This window comes from Phasianus colchicus, chromosome 1, assembly GCF_987193195.1.
Source record: "Phasianus colchicus chromosome 1, bPhaCol1.hap1.1, whole genome shotgun sequence".
Classification (NCBI taxonomy): domain Eukaryota; kingdom Metazoa; phylum Chordata; class Aves; order Galliformes; family Phasianidae; genus Phasianus; species Phasianus colchicus.
The window spans coordinates 120599999-120622476 of record NC_143436.1 but is presented as its reverse complement, the minus strand read 5'-3'; the positions used below and the strand labels follow the sequence as shown (position 1 = coordinate 120622476).

The 22478-nt window shown below is 40.8% G+C and overlaps 1 protein-coding gene and 1 long non-coding RNA gene across 2 annotated transcripts; one reads left to right on the top strand and one right to left on the bottom strand.

Moving 5' to 3' along the window:
* Positions 1-1663: 1663 nt before the first annotated feature.
* KLHL34 (kelch like family member 34) lies at positions 1664-5133 on the bottom strand. The gene has a single exon (XM_031599255.2). It carries the CDS (start codon positions 4356-4358, stop codon positions 2571-2573), a length of 1788 nt encoding a protein of 595 aa, XP_031455115.2. The 5' UTR covers positions 4359-5133; the 3' UTR covers positions 1664-2570.
* A 29-nt stretch (positions 5134-5162) lies between these two features.
* On the top strand, positions 5163-8762 carry LOC149919995 (uncharacterized). Its single transcript, XR_016459897.1, has 3 exons — positions 5163-5461; positions 5567-5691; positions 8021-8762. It is a non-coding gene; the product is annotated as an uncharacterized LOC149919995 (long non-coding RNA).
* The last annotated feature ends 13716 nt before the right edge of the window (positions 8763-22478 follow it).

Below are 22478 nucleotides of genomic sequence, written 5' to 3'. Positions count from 1 at the left end.
AAGCAGCAGTGGAAAAGGTTCCCAACAAAATGCTCCCAACCTGAGAGGCTTTGAAAATTCCCACAGTAGAAAAGGAGTGAAATTTGGCCATATTGTACTCGGAGGAAAAGTATGATAGGAACAGAGCTAAGCACAGAACCTGAGAAAACTGAGAGCTCGGAAAGTCTCTGCTCTGCCTCTGAATGTCTCTGGTTTCTGCTGAGTTCACAAGCGAACAGAAGTTTTTTAAACTTTCCTGAGAGTTGAGATGTGCTGCAGAGTGCACAGTGAATATAAGCAGAAATATCTCCTTAGATTTAGGCACCCGTCTGGAATAGGGAAGCAAGAGGTAAAATATCATCTATTTATTCTTTATGGTCTTGTTTTCAAAAAGTGATCAGAGCGTGACAAAGCATTTGTGCTGCTTTTCAGTGTTTTGCTGCGTAAGTTAGGATTTGAGACATAGCTGAGTAATGCTCATGCAAGAGGGCACAGCTTCCTTTATTCTTTCTACAGTAAGTTGTACGTTTAGCCAACCTTTTCTTACTGCCTGTACAGCTCAGTGAATGTACTTCAAACTTCATGAGCTCTGGTATTTCCTGGCAGTTATATCCATGACGAGATGAAGGAAAGAACAGTCAGATTTATTTATTTGTTCTCTCTCTTTCTTTCTTTCTTTCTTGTTAGTTTATTTGCATTTATTCCTTTATTTTTCTCTCTTTCTTCCTTGTTATCCTATTGCATTCAGATTGCAAATGTTTTGCAGATTTTGCACAATTGTACAGAAGAGTGGCCTTTCCGTAGCCCATTTTCAGTAATCCTATATATTCGAGTCAATATGGATCATATATTAACGACATTTGTATAGAATTCTGGATCCAGTGTAATATTTGTACCATTTAGAAGAATATTGTTTGTATAAACTGAACATTTATTTACTGCATGTACTGACTTGTATATTAAATTTGTGAGGTTTTTGTACATTTCTCTTAAAAAATGCTTGACTTGAAATGGGTTGTGCTATTGTTCCAAGCATTTAGATTCTCTTGCTACTGTTTTACCGGACCAAAAGTAAATATATTCATATAAAACCTCTTTATATCTGATGGATGTATATGCACATTGTGTAGTTGATTCCTTGTCAAAACCAAGGCAGTTCAGAAGATTTAGATCTGTTGCTATGCAACAGCTATTCTGCCTGCACTTTACATTAGTAAAGTCAGCTTGATTGCTTTAAAGGTGAAAATTAAACATTGCAGTTTTTTAAGCTAGTCTAGTGACAAAGAACATGTGTCCTATCCATTGTGCTGCCTTCTTTTAAGACTATTAAATGTTCTTCTATATATATTTTTATTGTATTAACTCTCAACCTAGGAAGGGAACACTGTAAAATGAAGTACAATAAATTTAGCTTTTAAATGAACATCTCTGATTCGAGCTTGAATTTACTGTGTACAAAAACAGTGGCATCTGACCACTTTACCCGCATTTCGCAGATCAGCGTGCCTTCAAGTTCCTTAGCAATTGGGCAATGTCTGCAAACTCAGCCAGCATGGCCAAAAAGAAGTAGGACCATTGCCGGTCGGTTTGTAGGCTGTAGGCAGACTCAGAATGAAGTCTGCTGAAAGCCTTCTGTTGCATTCTTTCCCTTTGCACTCTTTGGTGAAAGTAGACCTGATTGCTGGGTTCTCTCATGTTCAGTAATGAAAAATTTTATCATTATGATCAGGTATGATAAAGTGATGTATGCTTTTGAGTAAGTATCAGGGCATTAGGTACAGCAACTCCTGAAACGTGTCATAGGGTCTTGCAGTACGTACATCAATTCAGCTCTGGCTATCTAAATTAACACAAGGCTTGAATACATGAGAAATGTACTGTACCAGTAGTGTTTCTTCAGAATAATGCAAAACAATCATCTCAAAGGCATGCTACAACAAAGGCTGCTCAGAGAGAAATGGCTTCTATGAAACAAGCACTGTTTTAGCACATGGCCACAATTGAGGCTACATTTTATAAAATCCATGCTTTATGTCCAGTAATTTCATGCTGTTTAGCTAAGGCACTCCTGCCTAGTATGTAGCATATTAAAATAATACCTTTCCTTGGCACTACTTGTTATTCATTCTTACAGCCATCAATTTTCTCATCTTTATACATCTCACTTTCACTTTGCTTAGCCATACCATAGCAATTTGATAGCACTTACCAACTGGGAAAATTACCTCTGATTAAGAAAACAGAAAAGATGGATTATATTTTTTAACCTTAGAAAAATTCTGACTTACAACAACTCTTAATTGCTATCTAGGTATTACTCTTCAAAAAAAGTCAAGGATTATGATTCTAGCTCCTCTCCTCCACATATCCTACTTGCTACATCTTTCACCAGTGAGGTTGACTTTCAGATCTACAAATTGCTGCACCTTTTCCCGGGTTGCAGCCAGTCTTCCTTGCCTGTTTCCACCCAGTATCTTGCTTATCACCGTAGAACCTCAACTCTGTTACATCCAGTGCCATCACAATTTTCTTCTTCTCCAGAGTTGCCCCACTGCTCATCTCCCAGGGCTTTCATTCCACGATGCCTTGGCTCAGCAATTAGGCAGCTTCTTTTTCAGGGTGTCACTGCCCTGTTCCTCGTCCATCTCTGACAGCTGCAGCACTGCACACTGCAGCCCACACCAGGGCAGGGGGGCTTTGCAAATCTCCTCCCAGCTATCGTTGTCAATGTCATAGCCAACCACGTCCTGTGTGGGGACTTCCCTCGAGTCTTGCCATTTCTTTCCCCCAATGAGAAGAGCTGTTTCCTCGACTACCACCAGACCATAGCAAAATCGGTCATAGATCAGCGGCCTCAAACGAGTCCATTGGTTTTGATCAGGGTCATATCTTTCTATTTCAGAGAATGGTTCATATAAACCTAAAAATGTGAATATGGCATCTCTGATTGTCGCCATTTGATGCCCAAACCGAGCAATGCTCATGGGGGCTTGTTTCATCCATTGCCCTTCAAGCGAGCTCAGAGAATATAAGTCCTTGCTTGTGCTGGCTGGTTCTGCATATTTGCCACCTGAGATGTATATAGTATTCTTGCAAGTGGCACTGGCATGACCATGTATCTTGCATGGCAATTCCCTGGCCTTCGTCCATCTGTCTCTACTGATGTTGTAGACTTCCACAGATGAATGCAGACACCCATTCTCACCCCGTCCCCCAATGGCAAAAATACTGTTGCTTAAGACACAACAAGAAAATTGGCATCTCTTTTCCAACATGCCTGTGATTTGGGTCCATGTGTTAAATCTTGGATCATAGCGATGGACCTTGTTTGTAACCGATAAGATCTTGTCACTGTTCGAGTCACTTGGAGTGCCAGCTTCTACTTCTCCCCCCAAAACGTAGAGGAAGTTCCCCACCACACACACACTGTGGTTCTGCACCCCATCACACACCTGTGTGAGAGCTTTCCATTTATGGTTGTAAACATCAAAAGCCACCACTTCAGTGATGAGACCCTCACTTACTGTCCCTCCCCCTAGAAGGATGATCCGAGTTTTCTGGTTCCTCAGTGTGGTGGACTTATCCTGCAGGATTGGCTGTCTGAAAACCGATGTATGGTAGTTTATTGCTTTAATGATCAAGCATTTGATACTTGCAGTGAGGGGCACTTCTGACTGCGTGTAAATTCTCCTCAGGTCTTCCACTGGGATGAGACCGTATCTTATGTGTTCCAAAAGGCTGCTTCCATGAATCAACCTGGATTTATCATGCTTCAGCCACAGCAGCAGAAGATCCAACAGCCTAGTTTCCTTCACCATAGGGAGATCTGGTGATTCTACCACCGCTAGCAAAGTCCTGAAATTCAGCTCAAGCAATCCTGCCAAATCCAAGTCCAGCAGCTTCCAGAGGTTGTTGACAATGTATTTTTCTGCTGCAGCTAGGGCGGCTGGCAGGTAGAACCTCATGGCAACATTGGCAGAGAAGCAGCAGTTCTCCAAGGAGAGGTTGTTAACCAAGTACTGATTGCACAAGCCAATGGCATCAGTCACTTGCAAGTAGCTCGCAGCTTCCAAGGTCTCCTCCAGGCTTTCAAAGGAAAGAGGCAGCAAGGAAGTGTAAATGAAATCCAGGACATGCTGGAGACCAGTGGGTGAGACAACCTGCAGCTGAATCACACTGGCTTTAGACTCCTGCGTGTAACTTTTAAACATGGCTCGGAAATAGTCACTGGAGCATGCCAACAAAGACTTGTGTGCAGGAAACTCATTTTCCTTCACTTTCAGCAAAATATCACATAGAAAGCCTTCTGATCTCAGGGTCTGGTAATGGGAGAGCACGGTGGTGCAGTGCGCTTTGCAGTAGGACAGGAAGTAACTCATTGTAGGTAATGCAATGCTTTCTGCTTGTCTAAGTTACTAAAGTAAAAATGCAATTAGACAGTGAAACAGATGCCTTAATCAACAGCCATTTGTATGAATGCCCACCAGACCTCCAGCTGCTAGAGAAAAGCCCAACCAAAAAAAAACCCACAGTCTCTCTCCTGGCATAGGGGAAGAATTAATAGATTTGTAGCGAATTCAATGCATTCCTTTATAGAAAAAAATGCTGAATGTCATAACAGCTGTAATAAGATGCTTACTTTTCTCGCCTCCGTTGCTTGTGTAGGGATGAATGAATGGTCCACGGCTGTGCTGAGCACTTGCTTGGCTGGCCATCAGGTGACAGATGAGGGAGCTAGATGACAATCCCAACAAGTGGCACTTTGTGTCTGCTCAGCCGTCGCCCTCGGCCCTCTTTGCTCCTCAGGCAACTCAAGTAATAGATCCTCTCTGCCTGCCAGCGCATGGCTTGAGGCAGAAGCAGATGTTTTATCCTCTCTTGTGTATGTTTCAGACTCCGGTAAGTTCAGACCACACCGCACCCGGGACAGCAGCCCCTTTCTGTCCTCTTTTCACACTCTCTCAGCTGAAGATCAGGTCAGCACCCGGGGATTATTTCGTGAAGGTTTCCTAAGACAATAAATCTCTGCCTGGGAGGCGCTGAGACAACCAAAATATCTCGGTTGGTCACTGGGCCAATCCAACCCAGTGCATATCTGGGCCCCGCGGCTCACATGACTCAGGCAAGGCTCACAGCTACCAGAATAGCTGTGGGTGCCCCCCCTCTCCCCCCGGCCAGGATCCAACTGCCATGGGCTGGACCTGGGAAGGGCTGCAGCCCTCAAGAGGCCCACGGCCCAACAGCCGGCCCGGGGCACCCAGAAGGGAAGCACAAGGGCAATGCATCTGCATGCTGGGGCCAAAATAGAGCCCTGCTTCTGCCAGAGTGGCTGGAGGGCTGGGTACTGGCTGGGAGCAGAGCCCATGCAAAGGCTTTCTCATTTTCAGCTTGTCCCAATTAAAAGCACATACAGGGATTATCTCTGATTTTCACCTGGGCCTTCCAGGATCTAATTTCTACCAGGAATAGTAGCTCTGGGCAGGTTATACATGCTGATTTCTTACAGCTTTCCTTTCGTTTTCTGTTTGTTTGTTTGTATCTCTGGTGGAGGTGTGCAGGAGTCTCCCTCTGACACTTCTCTTTCCAGGTTGAACACCCTCAGGATTTGCAAAGTGACAGGGTAGCTGAATGCCAGCATTTTGCTGCCAGCAGACTTGAGGTAGAGGAGGATCCCACAGGACTGATAAACCTCACCTACTGCTGAAGCCAAAGGTAAAGTCTTTTTACTGCACTTTTTAAAATATTTATTTATGTGTTTTAGTGAAGTTTATCAAGGGGTGTAATCAGGGGGTGTTTGGGATCTAACTGAATCCCAGCACAGACCGTGTATGCCACGCTGCTCCTCTAGGGAACACAAGCTGTCTTGACAAAGAGGCTGATACCTGCTCGTGCTCTGTATGTGGGGGAGGATTCCAAAAATGTCATTCTTCATTGCTGCACACTTCTGTACATTTATCTCCTGCTTGAACCCACTTTCCATCATTGCATTAGAGATCATTAATCAGCATCATGTTAATAAAATCATCTTCCCTGGTAGGAGAACGACATGTGTAGACATTAGATATGATGTAGAAAAGGGACGCTTTCTCTCTTTCTCATTGGGTTTGCCTGCATCCATGTCAGCATCACTGAATACTTTCAGATGTTGCTACCAAAGCTATGTAGCTGAGACCAAGCTTCATTTTGCAGCTTTACCTGGTTTACACACAACAGAGGCCGGGTACCTTTGCTACCCGTTTAGCAGTCATGCGCCAGGTGCGACACAGAGCTGACCAAATTGGCTTTGCATGACAGGTGCAATGCAAATCCTGCACAGAGGTGTTCAGGTGCCAGCTGATGGTAGGGCACTGCCAAAGGGGCCAGCACTGATTTAATGCCCATGCCAGATAAGGAGCTCCTGTATGAAGATTGGTTATGCAGTTCACTCTCGTACCTCCTCCATCTTCATGGCAAGCTGGCTAATGGAAACAGTAAGAATCATGATCTACATAAAGCTGTTTATTTGCCTCGAAATTTATTCTTGTTTCTTTTCAGTTATAAATGAAACAAAGACAAACCCTTTCTAATCCCTTGCTCTGGAATGATAAAAAGATTCTCAGTGACAAAATGAGATTTCTCCCTACTTCACTTTTTGGCAGTCTGCTTAGTCTAACTTGGGAGCCCTCCTTTAATCAACAGACAAATTATCTGCAGGCAGCTGCTCAGATCTCCTGCACCTTTTGAGAAATTTTTAATATCCATTAGTGAGAGAGCAGACAGTGACTAAACAGCAACTAATGAATCTGAGAAGGCAACCTAGCACTAGGTGGAACATAGTCAAACCATTATCTTACTTTTCACATTCATAATTTTGGGGATCAGATCTAATTTTTGACTCAGAAAATGTTGCTTAAAATTAGGGAAACATTAGTGTTTAAGTGATGTATGATTTGCTGAGAATATGTAATACATTTGTACTCATGAGCATCATTTAGGCTTTAAATTAGGTTTAGATTTCAGATTTAGAGTATATTCTCTGTTTAAATCATTGCTATTGTGCAGTAGATAGTCTGCAATAAAGAATATTCTGGGGATGCACTGCAAAAAATGTTGGCTTCCACTCTTTTTTTTCTTCATATAAAAGGCTGGAAAATGTTCTGAATTGCACTGCTGTATTCCATTTAATCTTACAAGTAGGCCATCAGTTAGTAAACACTTCAATTACCATTGTAAATGTTCCCAATTATTTTTTGAGTAAAGGTTATATAAAGAGTTGTACAAGTAAAATTAGTATCATTAGTAACAAGTGGCTTGCTGCAAAATATTCATTACAAAAATCTACAGTGGAGGATTTCCAAGCTACACTTCATACTAGAAGGAAATCAGTGCAATCCAGAGTACAGCACAGCAAAAGGTTCAGCTGTTTAACAATGTACTGCATCAACACATACAGCAAAAGTGAGCCAAATGACTAATGGCATACAATGCTGTAGAATATAGGCTTTCCAGAAACTACTGCTGAAAAAGATTATATTGATTTAAGTTGTCCTGTAAAAATCACTGGGCTGGAGTTTGTACTTCATCCTTGAATAATCATACACAATAGTATTTGGGTCATCCCATCTATTTAAATGCAAGGATGTTTGGGCTGGGAAAGCGTTCTGTAGAAACAAAGTCATGAGAGACGTGAAGGAGAAATTTCCTTGCAGCTAAGCAATGTATGGTGAGATGGTGTCTATATATGAAAGCACTGGAGAAAGCCTGACATCTTGGCTACAGGGTCAAGAGTCAGAACAGGGATTCCAGCAAAAACCCACTGCAAGAAGATGCCTGCTAAGCCATGGTTGTTATGGCAGTTTTCTGTGGACTTCTGTGGAAGAAGAGGGGAAAAAGAAGAAATGCTGTTGGCACACTTGAATTCAGGGATGCAGTGCCCAAAGGTGCTGGGCTAGCACTAACTACACTGATGTGAGAAAGTCAAAGTGCATCAAATGGTAAAAGGCAATATGAAATAAAAGCCCTTAAATCAGCTGTATCTCATCTGTTTCTTTTCTTTTTGCAGGTTCCTTTTCACTTGCCTCCAACAAAGACAGAGGCAGATATAGCTCCTATTGCTCTCCTGCTGTATTAGAGGTGAACTTCCTTGGAGAATTTAAAAAAAAAAAAAAAAAAACAAGTTGGGAAAGTTTTTCACCTGGGTTGTTGCCTCTGAGCATCTGCAGTGGGATGAGTCAGACAATGCAGCTGCAGAATAATGAATGTGATCGTGTTTTTCAACCAGCTAACTTCAGAGCTGCTGTGCTAATGGTCTTTGCAGTGTTTCACAGTGGAGGGCAGTTTTTACCTGCTGCCTGGAGTGTGTTTGCCTGATGTTTTACATCCGGAACTCACTGTTCCTTTTGAGGAGGCAGCAGTGCCTGTACTGCAGCTGGGTAAGGCAGACCTGAAGTTCCTTTCCCAAGGATTCCCCTGCTCTGCATCTGCTCAAAGACTGTGATGGTTACTGTGCGGTGAGGACAAGTGTGGATCTCATGGAACTGGGTTCCCAAACATTGTATACTTGGTACTTGGGCAAAATAAGGATCTTCTGACTATGTGACCAGTAGGGGCAAGACAAGTCTTATAGCTTGATGCGTCCAGTCTATTTTGATGTGATTTCTGCATACCTAGAGATACATGTGCTGAGTACAAAATCATTATAACTGTGAACCCTCACCTCAGGTCTAAGAAAACGATGAGTAAATGGGGACTGGCTCCCCATACTGTCCTGATGCATTTACTTGTGATTAAAACTGGCATTTATTTTATAGGGACAGAAATGCAAGGAAAAATAACACTGCTTTGGGACCACAGAGAAGGAAACAGACTTCACAGTGTTTGCTGCAGAGCGCTCTCTGAAATAAAGGTGCTTTTGACACAAATGGGTTGGGATTCAGCTCTTCCACCCTCTTCCATTCCCTAATTCACATTTGAGCAAATGCTTTTTGTTGCTTAGCAAAGTAAAGGTTGTAGCATAATTACCTTCTGTTAACACTGTTGGTTTATGAGATAATTAGAGCCTGATGTCCACGCTCAATTGATCACTAGAAGTATTCCTAGAGTGTCTATTCCACTTCATTGTTATCATTAGGTTCAGCAGCATGTTACTTGGTGACTACAGATTCTGTTGCCTCCACAGTCCAAACTCAGGCTTTACCACTGGAATAGAAAGAACTACAGCTGCACCTGTAAACCTATTTTATTTACTCATAAACACCTGTGTTTGTTTTTTTACCCACTTGAGAGGTAGGTAAGAGACACCACCCAAGCAAGCCCTTGCATTGGATGAAGTGCAGCTGGAATTAATTGCATATGCCCTGGGATGGACAATGAATGGCAAACCAACAAAGTCTATGCGGGGTTGTTGTTTTTTTTTTTTTGTCTCAATGACATTTGACTGAATAAAGTCATCCTGGGATGTGACAAAGGCATTGATGGGATGTGTTTTATTCACCCTTCTAATCCTAATGAATGACTGAATGGTGTGTGACCTGCAAGTCTTACTGATCATTTGTGAGGCTGAGGCCAGAGCCAGTCCATAGGAGTAAAAGGTGGTTTTACTCAACAGACAGGGAGAGATAAACATTCTCTAAATTCAACTCCTGGAAAAAATTTATGAATTTATAGGAACTGATATGCATAAATCAAGTTTTCTTCTCTAGGACAGAACAATGGAAATGGCCTGAGACACCTCCCTGCTTCCTCTGGTAAGCATACTGGGGCATGCATATAAGCTGGGGATTGTGGAGAGCCAACACCCTTATCTCCAAGACACTTGCTAAGAATTAACATAAGTGAGCTCATTTTTATTAATTTTTACTTCAGAATTCTTGTGGCAGCAACAATGCAAATATTAGCTTCCTCAGAGCAGCAGCAGTGCAAGGATTTCTCTGCCCAGAGGAGAAAAAATAAAACAACAAACAAATAATAAAATAAACGTTCTAACTAGCTAGAAAAGCTGAAGAGATGCTTTTCATCTCTCTTGTTTAAGAATTGATGAAAGTGATTATCAAAGGGAGTTGTAAGGGAATTGTTGTCATGGCCTGAACTGATGATTGAGCACTTGGTGAAGGTAGTGGCTGGCCCAGGAAGCACAGGTGCAAGCAAATCACCTGTGCTTCCCACCTGAGCAGAACAGATGGACCCTGGTGGACCCTAGCCACCAAAAGAAGAGTGTCTTCTGTATGAAGGCTGCTTCCTGAGGGACGTTCTATGGCTAGAGACCCCTACAGCAGTCAGGTAGGTCAACCTTTTCCTGTATATGATTGTTGATATTCTTAATGATTGTTTGCCTGGTACTGTGAAGAACTTATCAAAAGCAGTTTCACTGATTTTAAGGACCAACAGGAGTGAATATGGCCTATGTTCTAAGCTCCAGTGATGTGTACCTGGCACAACAATGTACCACCATTTTCTTGGTACAATAGCAGATGGATCTATGAAAGTCACTAAGAGGGAGATATAAAGCTCAAAAACTTCTGAGCAAAACCACCTTGTCAATACTGCAACAATTCTTTTGTCATTTGGTCTCACAAGTGGCCTACTTCATAAGGACATTGAGTGTCTCTCAGCAGAAGCATGGGAAGTACCTAACATAAGAAGCTAGTAGCCCTTGGATGAGCTGCCCCAACCTCTCTCAAGTACCAAGCACTCAGAGTAAGCACTTTCTGTCTTGTGTAGTGTGGGTTGGTTGGAGATTCCTTCTTACTTGGACTGGTAAAACTGCTCTTGGAGTTAAGAAATATTGCTCTTTGGAGATGATGGTTAAAGGATGTTCTTCAGGAGGCTACCATGTTCCTTCCAAATAATCCATAGTCCTCGTACACGCAAAACTAGTCCAGCTGCATCCTCCTCCTTTCCCATACCCAGAGGCAATGCTGATGCATAAAACCCCTTATTCTGATAGTGGTTGTGTCAAAGGGGAGGATGCAGAAGAAAGGTGAAGTTATGTGAGAAAGACAGTCGAACAGAAATACTATACTCCAGCATTAATTTGATATCATATGTGCTTTGAATTCTTTAGCCTGGCAGGTCAATGCATTACTGGTACTTTTGAGATAGCGCAGTGATAGTAGTATGGTTGTTTATGTCAGCAGTGACCATCTTGGCAGGGTAAGACCGTGACTTTCCTACCTTTTGGAATCTTCTAGCCTTCTTCTCTGTATGAGCTAACAAGAAAGTTACTGTAGAGAAAGTTTCCTTAATTTGAACTATGGAAATGACAAACCTGATCGGAGGAGATCTGATTTATACAACTTAAGTAGGTTTATATATGCAGAGGAGTAGATAATCTCAGTATTTACACTTCAATTTAGCTCATGGTAATATATGTGCCTGCAGCCCTGGCATAAAAAAAAAAAAGTCAAAATTAATATTGTAGTTTCAGAAACTAGGCATGAGGCACACTTCCAAGGCATCACTATGCAGAGGGCTGCTTTGCATTGCTGTTATACAGCTTTATTACAATAACTGAACCAAAGTTTTTCAAAAGAAAGGTTGCATTAAGTATTTTCTCTCATACTTCTCGCCATCGGAAAAAGGAACCCTAAAATTATTGCTGGGGTTGGGTGGTTACATTCCCTTGAAAAAAAAAACCACTCAAGTTCAGAAGATACCTTAACGTGGCTGTGCCCACTCAGTTGTGATGTCCACCAGCTGTGCCTTTAATAAGCAAGCTACACAAACAGTCTACTCTGGTATTTCTACTATTTGTGGCTATGATTAAGAGGCTATAAGTGGAATAATAAAATAAAAGCGATCATCACTGAAGTCACCCGTTCACTTTTTTCCCCAGGTGGCTCTATTTGCCTTTGACTAAAGAATGTGTTAGAAGTCTGACAGATTTTATGCAAGGTGTTATATTTTTGCAATTTTCTTATAGTGAGATTTGTCATCTAATAATTATTTTCCAATTCAAAATTTACAGAGTTGTAGGGAAGTAGAGGTTGGTTTTGATTCCCTTGAAACCAATAGTAATTTTGCCATGAACTCTGGTACAGGCAGAAACGCAATGTTCTCGTCGCAGAGAAGTATCTGTCCTACCTTTGTTTTTCAGCATTGTACACCAGCTTTCTCACCTGCTATGAGGACATGTTATCTCCCAATGGTCCTACTGGATTAAAGATTGTATTAACGATCAAGCCCTTTACAAGCTAAGCACGTCATCTGCTATAAAAGAGTTGTTGATGAGTTTCTACATAGAGCACGTGATTTTGCTTGTGTTAACTCTTAATATGTGGACATTGCATCAGCCGCCTGCAAGGGCAGACTGCCCTAGTGAGTGTGCTGTGCAGCAGAGGCAGGGCAGACATAATCCCCAGTCAGACATTCCCAAGCTGAAGCCTGCACTGAATCTCTGGGGAGCAGCCCTCAGCGCAGACCAGTGTTGTGTGTGTGCTTGCAGTTTCTAGCACTGATAACGTCCGTGATACTGTAGAAGCAGATGGGCTTGGAGGTTTGCTTCTCACTGCTTTTGATTTAGAAAAAAAAAAAATGTTTTGTATTTTTCTCTGTTTCTTTGTTGGTTTTTTTTTGTTTGTTTGTTTTTGGTGTTTTGTGTTATTTTTGGTTTTCTTGCTGTTAGGCAGGTAGGAGTTTCTCCTGTTCTTGTCCATATTTTCAGAGAAGTTACTGGAGGAAAATATGGCACTTGTACAGTCTGAATTACTGAATGTTACCACAATCTCCAGAAAACAAATACTACTGGGTACTTACATTTCTATAGGCTGTTTGTGATTCCCCATGCATTAAAACTCTCAGCTGCAAAGATGAATAAAAAGGCATTGCTAAGCCATTAAGGAACAAAAGTGTTTAGGGAATTTTCAAAGGCAGAAAGAGCACTCAGAGGACTCACCATTCCTTTAGGCAGTTAAACAGTCCTGATGGCCATTCCCATTAATGACAATGTCCTTTCTAGTTACTGAAATACCATGATTCTGTTATCAAGGTGACACCACAGTGTCTGTCTCGGTTCAGGAAAGCGCTGTGAGTGATAGATGCTTTAGAAACATTCAGAAAATGTTGGCAACTGCCCTCCCGTGAACCCACTGTTATAAATCATTGCTGTTGAGAAATACGGTTGCTCTTAATTGTTTGGGTTTCTCTTAGAAACAAATATTTACAGCTTCTGGTTCACACGGTCTTCTAAAGGTCACGGATTCTAGCTCCAAGAGAAGACAAATTGTTCAACCTTAAACTATTTCACATTGGCTCCCTGTGTAAGCCTGTGCTGCTGTAAAAGCAGGCATCACTATGGGATTCGTGTAGGGACAGAGGAACAAAGTTGTTCTCCTCCTTGCCTTTTTTAGCAAGTTATTTTTAAAAGCTTGTGTGTTCATTGACTGGAAAAAGCCACCTTCATTCTTCTTATTCTTTTATATGGGATGGATATGTTGCATGCTAATGGTCTGCTGGGAAGTTAGAATTATTTTCTCATATAGCAAATCTATATGGAGAGGTGAGAAAAGAATTTTTATTGGATTGCTATTAGTGGGAAATTTTGCATTACAAAGATTAAGAATGATCCAGGTTTTCCAAAACTATTACAGCACTTCTCTGCACAACTGTATATAGTAGCTTGTAGAAAATCTTCAGAAAATCTTCTCATCTTGGCTATTAACTTCACTTCCTAAGATTATTAGAAAGATAAGAAAAAAGTTCCAACTGTTATTTCTTTTACCTAATTTTCATTTCATTGTTATGAAAAATCACATCTGCAGGAATCGCTGAGGAAGTTGTTAATAAATTCTAGGTCCTGACTCTTCTCACGCTGTTCGTTTGAACTGTGTAAAATTTCTAATAATACCAGCCACCTACGTGGTCAATTGAACTGCTGCCTGTGAAGGCAATAAATGGACTACAGAACTAGATCCTTAGCCAGGTGCTGAGGATTGTTTGGAATTTGACTTAAACTTTTAGTTATTTCTCCTCTCCCTTTTCTGTCTTGGTTGGTTTTGTTTTGTAGAAGTGTTAGAAGGTGAAGCTTCACATGACTGAGAGTTACATGATTGCTTATGCCAGTTCTCCTGACCAGGATCATTTAATTCTTGCTTGGATTCATCAAGAACAGCTCATCTTCTTTTAAGAGCTATTATTTTTGTCATCTGACCTAGAAGAATCACAAGAGACCAAGGTCTTTGCGTGCAAGTTAACCATGCCTCAGGGAATATAAGCCACCGTCAGCATGGAAATTTATAGGATTGACATAATTTTCTAATTTGATTGCTCTACTCTTTGTTGCAGACTTCCTGAACAGGTATCAATTTTAACATCACGCAAACGTGTTACATTTATACAGACCAATAATACCAGCTTTAAATTAGGAAACACTTCCTAATGGTATGCATAATTAAATGCTAGGATGGGATGTCTAGGGAGGTTGTAGGATTGCCATCGTGAATAGATCCTTACAATACACTGTAAGGAATATACTTGGAATTAGGCAAGTATAGTTGCTTGTACTTAGAGGCAAGGAGATGGATTAGATGGTCTTTTGAGTCCTCCTGGGGGCTGTAGTCTTAAGATTTTCTGCTAATGTTAGACCTTAAATCATGAAGTCCTATGAACCATGAGGAGTGCGTATTAATAAGCGATTCACACAGGTGATTTTCTAAATGAGATACTTTTCTCAAAAACAAAAGCCTTAAACTAGAAAAAGCTCAAGATCATGCTGATGTGTGACATTTTAGAGACATTGTGATTGCTCCGCTTGGAAAATTGACTGAGCATGTCAATAAATTAAAAATTTAATTCCTGGGGATGTCACACCTTCAGCACTTCTACTGAGATAGATCAGTCTGAAAAGAACTTGTTTCTGAGAGCTGACTGGAGTCAGAACTCCACAATGGCTGAAGACAGAATCTCTATTGTTGTTTTTTTTTTTCCTACACTACATGCAGAAAAAAGATCTTATTCTAAAAAAAATCAAGTTCTTGTTCTGCATGACAGGAAAATACCTTTCTGTGCGTCACTTCTTTTTGTTGCTTTTCCTTAAAGAGAAGGAGAACAATATGTAAAATATCAATATGCCAAAAAAAAAAAAAAACCAAAAACCAACCAACAAAAAAACAAAACAAAAAAACCCTCCAACAATGGTCATGATCTCTGACTCATCCTGTCCCAATAGATACAGGTTCAGGGGAGAAACTCAGCTGGAATTTGCTCTTGGTAAACATTTTCTACACAGTGCAACACCAGCGTGCATTCTAGGATGAGATGAAAACAGAACAAGCCAAATTCTTTAGGAATAATGCCTCCATACTGATGTACAAGTATGTTTCCTGAAATAATGCCATCGTGGAATGCAAAATTATACACCAGTGTGCCAGTTCCCTTGTTTCTCAGGCAGGCCAGAATGACCTAGTAGAGTAGAAAGCTGAAGAAAGAAGCTTTTCTGTGGGTATAAGGAGCTCCTTCAGGATGCCAAGCTACCACAGGGCCAGGGTGAGAGGTGCCATGTTGGCAGAGCCTTGCTCCTATGGGACAGCAAAGCAAGAATTCAAGCATGGGAAAAACACTAAAGAGAAGGCAGCCTCAGCTGATCCCCAGGGTGCCCTGTTTGTCCACGTGGGCCAAGACACAGGCTCTGCTGAACCAAAGAACCACTATTAGTTTTAGCTGCATCTCGACTCAGAGCTGAGATGCCATGTCTGGCAGAGGTTGGTGCTGTCCTGAATGACTCGTGTTTCTTGGTGCTGCTTGATTAGAACTCAGGTATGCATTACATAGCATCTCATGGGAGTCCATGCGACCATGCCCAGTGAGGCTTGGGCCCCCTCCTTGCTGCTACTCCAATGGGATAGGGTCTGAAGTGCCACTTGATGCTTTTCTGAATCATGCTTTTCCCAGGGCTCCTCCAGAACCCAGGCAACAAGCTATGGTGAGCCATGTGCTTCATAGGTGAAATGTCAGGCTAGAGAGAAAGGACTGCAAGATGCTGTTTGTTGTTTTCCCTTCCTAGAGATATTGTTTACAACATATTCTCTTCTCAGCATTTCTTTTTTTCTCAAAGTCTGCATGCAGAAGCCATTGCTGGTGCAAACTGCTGTGGCTGCAGTGGATGTTGTGATGCCGTGCTACATTGACATGAGACCTGGCCCTTGGTTTTAGTCATCATGATGTTGGTACGTTTTTTGCTTGCCTTGCTGGACAAGCGACGTAGGCAAAGCACTTTCCTCTCTTCTCAAAGAGCTAGAGAAGAACACATTTTGTGTCATAGCTATATGAATTCACGCTATCTGAATTTTCTCAACTGTGTAGTACTGTCCAGTGCCATTTCCCTGACCTCCGTGAAGTTCTCCCCCTTTACGCTACGCACTTGACAGCTCTCAGAGATAGAAGAGTCAGCAGCATTTTATAGGAGAAAGAGTCAAAGCAGGGAATTAAGACACAGCCTCACGCAGAGACATTAGTGCCTGAGTCACTGGGATGTCATTCAGGCACTAGGACAGCCTGTGAAGACTTTCAGATCACATGCGTGCATGACATTTAGAAGAGGTGGGTGACCTCACGGGAGATTATCTAAGAGATCTAAACTGACCATAGACGGCGGCATTGGAAGCTTTCATTTATCCTCACTAACCTTCAGCAATAAAAAAGGAGGATGAGTGCACGGATGTGCATGCAGGAAGTATGCGAGAAGCGCTGAGAACATTGTGAAAGCCAGAAGGCTGATAAACCATACCCCAGCTCCAGTGACACATGGATATCATGGAAAGAGGGAGGAGGAGGACACAATTTGTTTCCCAAGGGAGAGTGTTTTATTTCAAACCTTTTCTTGTGCATTTACTACTTAACTGTGCAGTAGAAGTTTTTTTTAAAAAGAGAAGTTGTGCTCCTTTCCTGATTTTTGTATGTGAATTTGGACATACTTCTGACCTTCTTAATTCTAAATATGGCCGCTAGTCCAAGGTCAACCTTGGGAACAACTGTGAGGCCAACCAGAAAAACTGAACTATTCAGTCCCCTCAATTCCTTTCATTGCTCGCCCTGTATGCCCAAATCAGCATCCCATCTCAGACCACACTCTTGGTGGGGGGCAAGGAGCAAGGCAGTTTTCCTGAGTTCAGTATTAATAAGGTTCCAAAGGGTCGTGAGATGTCTTCTCAAATCTGTGGCCTTCCTCTAATTATTCATGTCATGTGTCAGCCCAGCGTATACCTTTCTTCAGACTGGTGTTCCTGCTGAGCTTCCAGTTAGAAAATTGGAACAGAAGCAAATAAATGGTATGGCTACAGAGATCTTGGTAGCTCTGAAGTCACTCTTGCTCCTTGTCCTGCTTCTCAAAGCAGAAACCCACACCTATGCCCTCTTCTGCCTCTCGTGCTCTGCCTTTTCTGTCTCAATCTCTTGGAGCTCATGCTTCTGTAAGTTATCCCTCTCTACCTGATGAGTCCATCTGTTCATATGGTGGGTCCTCATGTCCAACAAGCACGTGAATCTTGCCCCTTGCGTCCAAATTCAACCCACATGGTCAAAACTTATGTGCTCAAGACAGAAAATGCTGTGTTCTGCATTATTATAGCGCCCAGTTCAGCTATATGCTGAGTTATGCATTTTTGGCTCAGATCAGGTATTGCAGGCTCCAGATACATGTGAAGTCCATCACTCATATCAGCAGCAGAATATTGCTGCTTTGTTATTATCTTTCCAGGTGTAATACAAGTCTTCTGTAGAGTATTATTGAAAATATTTGCTTCACAATTACTTCAGAGTAGCCTAGTGAGAAGTGAATATGACAACTGAATAGATCTGTTTATTTTACAAATTATTTTAGTCTGCTTCCAAGAACTCAGGAAAAAAAACGAATTTTACCAGATTTGACTTATCTTACAAGCAACCATTACCTTTATTTGCCCCTAGAAAAAAGGGGCATGAAGTAAGGTGTACTTTTTGAGGGCTGAAAAAGTGACATTAGAGGGAATTTTCTTCACAGCTATTCATGAACCAGTAGTACTAGGCAGCTCATATACTGAAATATGTTTTTTGCCCCCAAAAATCCCTAACTTAATCTGCTTCACTTAAACAGCCAAAACTTATTCAAATTACATGCGCACACATTAGGGAAACCAGGATTTAGTCAAATGGGCAAAAGGAATTTGTTTCAATGTTTTGGCCCTAGAGCTATTATCAAGAAAAATACAACTACTTTCCTCAGACAGCCCTCTCTGGTTCTCTTCTCTCAACACCATCAATTTTTTATAATACAAAATCCTGCCAAAGTGCAGGATTTTTATTACATATACCCATAAATAATTTACTGATAACATGGAACGAGAGAAATATAAGAGCCATCTTTATCACTAATGTGATCACAGTGACCACAGTCCTGGTAGGATGCTACTGAACTCAGTGAACCGTGCCTCGAGGCTTTGATTTTGGGAATTCATTTCCATAAACACAATTGCCTGTAGCTACAGATGTTTTATTGGAAGGTCGCCTTGTGAGAATATCCTCTCAGCATTTAGATGGTCCTCTCCAATGCTTTATTTTGTCCAGGTGTGGCCTTTTATCCTTCATCAGTTGGTGCTTCTGCTTGGGAGTCAGCTCCCTGTCATGTGCTTACAAGTGGATTAGTGCAATGGGGCCTTCCTTTTGCTACTAAATATAATAGCTTATGCCACCAGAGAAATAAAAAAACATTCTATAATTCAGGAATGCATAAAGTAGAGCCTCCTGAGTGTTAAAGCAAGCAGCACTGATTGTATTAGAAATTCAGAAGCGTTATAAACTTTTAATTGGAAATCATTAAACCAGAGTAATCACTTGAATTATATTCAAATATATGAAATTTTTCAAGTAACAGTATTCATTACTTTTTCTCTACCTCTAAGTTAAATGACTAAAATGTTTGGTTTTGGTTTGGTTTTTTTTTCTGTGCAGGTGATCAGAGAAATCATTAGATCATGTTTTTGCCCAGTGAACCACAATTTAAACTCTCCCACACAATATGCGAGGTAGTGGTGTCTCATAAGACTAAATCCTTTGCTGGAAGGAGAGACACAGTAATAAGTACTTCTGTTTTTCTAACAGAACATATCTCTACCATGCTGTTGAGTAGTTTTTCAGAAAAAAAATACATTTAGTCTTTTCAAAATTGGCTAATAAAGAGATAAAAGTGCAGAGAACCAGATAGAAAGATAGAAACGTAAGCTTTTCCTCCACTGTATATGCACTGAGCTTAGTGACACCACAGCAATAAAGTCCCTTTGATGTACGGTCAGGCCAGCACTATGCAGAGAACAGTGCAGAGACACGGTATTGAAATCCACTTATTTTGCTGTATTTCATAGGTCCCTCATTAAGCAGGTTAGGGATATGGGTTTGGAGGGGAGTTTGTATTTTTTCAGCTTGTTTGTGATAAATATCTATTTTGCTGGAACCATTCCTTTAGCTTCACTGCCTAGAGACAGTCATTTATTATCTCATTAGTGAGATGTCAGTAGATAGCTGTTAATGAGTTTGGTTCATATCCACAAAGGCTTATGTGTAACTAGATGAAATAGGTATAATTTTAGTGTGATCTGTTATCGTGCATTTCATTGTAATACCTCAATATTTTCTTAAATCTGTTCAAAAAGGTAATATCCGGGGTGTAAAATTTTCCATGCCAGAAGTAATAGACTATAAAGTTAATGGGACATCTTTCACTGGTGTGTCCATGCTGCAGTCAGGCTCTTACATAATATTTAGATGAAAAGTAATAGGACTAAGACATGCCAGTTTGGACCAGTTATTATAAATTTGGTAGCTGAGACAGAAAGATCCTTCACGACCTCTTTATTATTTTTTCTTTCCTGGCACTAAGTTGCTGAGCCTATGCTTTAATAGAGATTCATTGTACTGCTAAGACATGAGGGGTCTTAGTGTGGGCAACTTGCTGATCCTGTCTGCCCCATAATTGGGGCATAATCTCCCTTGAGACAGATTAAAATTATATATATATTACAAAATATCATTGAAACTAAAAATAAAGGTAAATAAAAATTGTCTTTGCCTCTGCCTACCCTTTCCCTGCTATTATGTTTCTATGGTCAGTGGTGGTACCCATTCACTTTGGAGGAATGAGTTGAAATATGATGAAAAAAGCACACTTACTCATTCATATGCGATGACTGTTACACAGAATTCTCTGAATCTTAAGAGCTCTGTAAGTTTTATAGGTTGAAAGACCATCCTCCATCAAAGCAGCTGTGAAATAGGCTTGGTCCGTTCCTGAGTGGAATGGGATTTCCCTTGCTGTGGTCTTCAACCACGTGTGATGTGAACCCAGCCTTCAAACTGTGGAGAGTACCAAGCTAAAGAGACTTCTTCCTCAGCTGCTTGTGTACTGCATTGCTGATGGATAGAAGGAAGTAATAGGTATCTGCCAACTAAAGGACAGCACGGGGAAAATTAATATATAAGACTTTTGGTGTGGGAAAGAAAATTCAGAGCAGCCTGAGCCAGTAGGACTAAACAGTTCCTCAGTTTTCCATTGGAAGAGGCTTACCCATTGCTCCCAGCTCTCCCCATCCCCTGCAATTTCAGCTAGGAATTTTCTTAGCTATGAGATGAGGGGGAAAAAATGTGGCCTTAGTTTTCTGCAATTCTCTGAAGTGTTTTTAAAGTGAGTAAGGAATAATAGCTGAGTCCCTGACTCACCTTGCCTTTAACATGCTTTTGGTTCAAAAGGTGGTGTTTTCTCCTCTTTTAATCATCTGCATATTGACAGAAATAATGCACTCTGCTATCAATGACTGGTAATGCAATGTATAGGGAAATTACTCTTTTTCGATTGAATAGACGTGTTAATCTCACGTAATCTCATGTTAATCTCATGTAAATGAAAGGTGCTCCTGAGGCATTCTGCCTCTTGAGACTTTCATTTCACCCTGTCTTTTGGGGATGTTCACCTCCAAGGATTGCATTAAGAGAAATCAGCTGTAAGGATGGAACAGGATACTAAACAATGTTGGTATTACGTATTGAAAGTAAAAAATACAAGAACTAAACTGCAACGAGTATGGCTCCTTTTGAATTCACTGTACACAGCCTCTCAAGTATTATGCTTGTAATAATGTGAAATATAAAAATATTGCTATTTAGGTTTTGTATTGTGTCACGTAGCAAATTAGAATTAAATGGATGCCATTGTTAGTAACATTCAACTTGAAGCTTGTTTTCTAACCAGAAAAATCATCTTTATTTTAACTGAATAAACAAGAGCCAGGCAGAATTTCAGATGGTGTAGAAGAGTTTCTATCAATGGTAGATGAATATTAGTACAAAACAGCTCCTCTTATCCCTTCATAGTAAATGACACAAAGACTAAGGGCATACAGTGTATTAAATTTCTCTAACAATAAAATTTAATTTCCAAAAATAGAATCTGCATTGAACAGTCTTCATTTATGTACAGTCTATATAAAACAAGTGTCAGGGATTAATCATTATACGTTGGTGTGTTCATACATCATTTTTGCTCAGCATCAGTATTTCTATGTCTCTCCTTTATTTGGGCTTTTGAAGACAGTGATCCTTCAGGCTGCATTTCAGGAGCATGTTCCTACAAGGCCGTTTGACCTGTTTATTTGTAAGAGGGATGCTCTGAAAGTAACACCTCCTATTTTATTATGTTGATTCACGATGACAGAGGCAGATGTTGGTGGTATGACAGCAGAGGTTGAACCTTCCCACCAATATCCCATTACATTTTGTTGCTGTGTGACAGATGGTAACACGGGCATTCTGACATGGAAGTGCAGATGAAGTAAAGGTGTGTCACTGAATTCCTCCATGCAGAAAAAATGGCACCCACTGACATTCATCAGTGTTTGCGAATGTTTCTGGAGACCAACCAGTGGATGTGAGTACAGTGGGTGGTGCCTTTCAGTGGTGGCAACAGTGACAATAGGTCACCTCAGCTGGTGCAGGTTTTTATAAGCACAGCATGCAGGCTTTTGTTCATCACTGATGAAAATGCATCATGAAAATGCAGTGGTAATGACTGTTAAAAAATAGTGTTTTGTAGCTGAGGATTTGTTCTATCAAATAGTGTTATTGTGCTCTTTGTATCTGTTGTAGTTTCCATGGAAATAAATGCGAGGTATTACTTTCAGAACAACTTACATAAAAAGATTGAAGGCTCACACCTTATATTTTTTTCATTGTACAAGGTTAAGGTGAAGCATAAACATCAGAACACTGGTGCATGTTTATATTCGCACGAAAAAGAAATACTTTGGCTCTGCAGTAAGAGAAGAATTTAGCTAAACTCACCATAAAGACCACCCCTTTTAATATTGTCTCTTCTTTTATTACACATAATCCACTATTCCTGTTCCATAACCAGGAATGCAGAACAGGAAATTAGATATTACATTCTTTGTTCATTCTGAATTTGGTGAAGTCTTTTTTAAACTCTTTTGTCTATATTCATTCTTTTTAAAAAAGAAACCAAATTAATTTAAATAATTACTTTTTCTTTAATAAAGCATTTATAC

Coding starts and splice junctions, on each gene's coding strand:
- KLHL34 (XM_031599255.2), bottom strand. CDS start 4,358: ATGAGTTACTTCCTGTCCTACTGCAAAGCGCACTGCACCACCGTGCTC.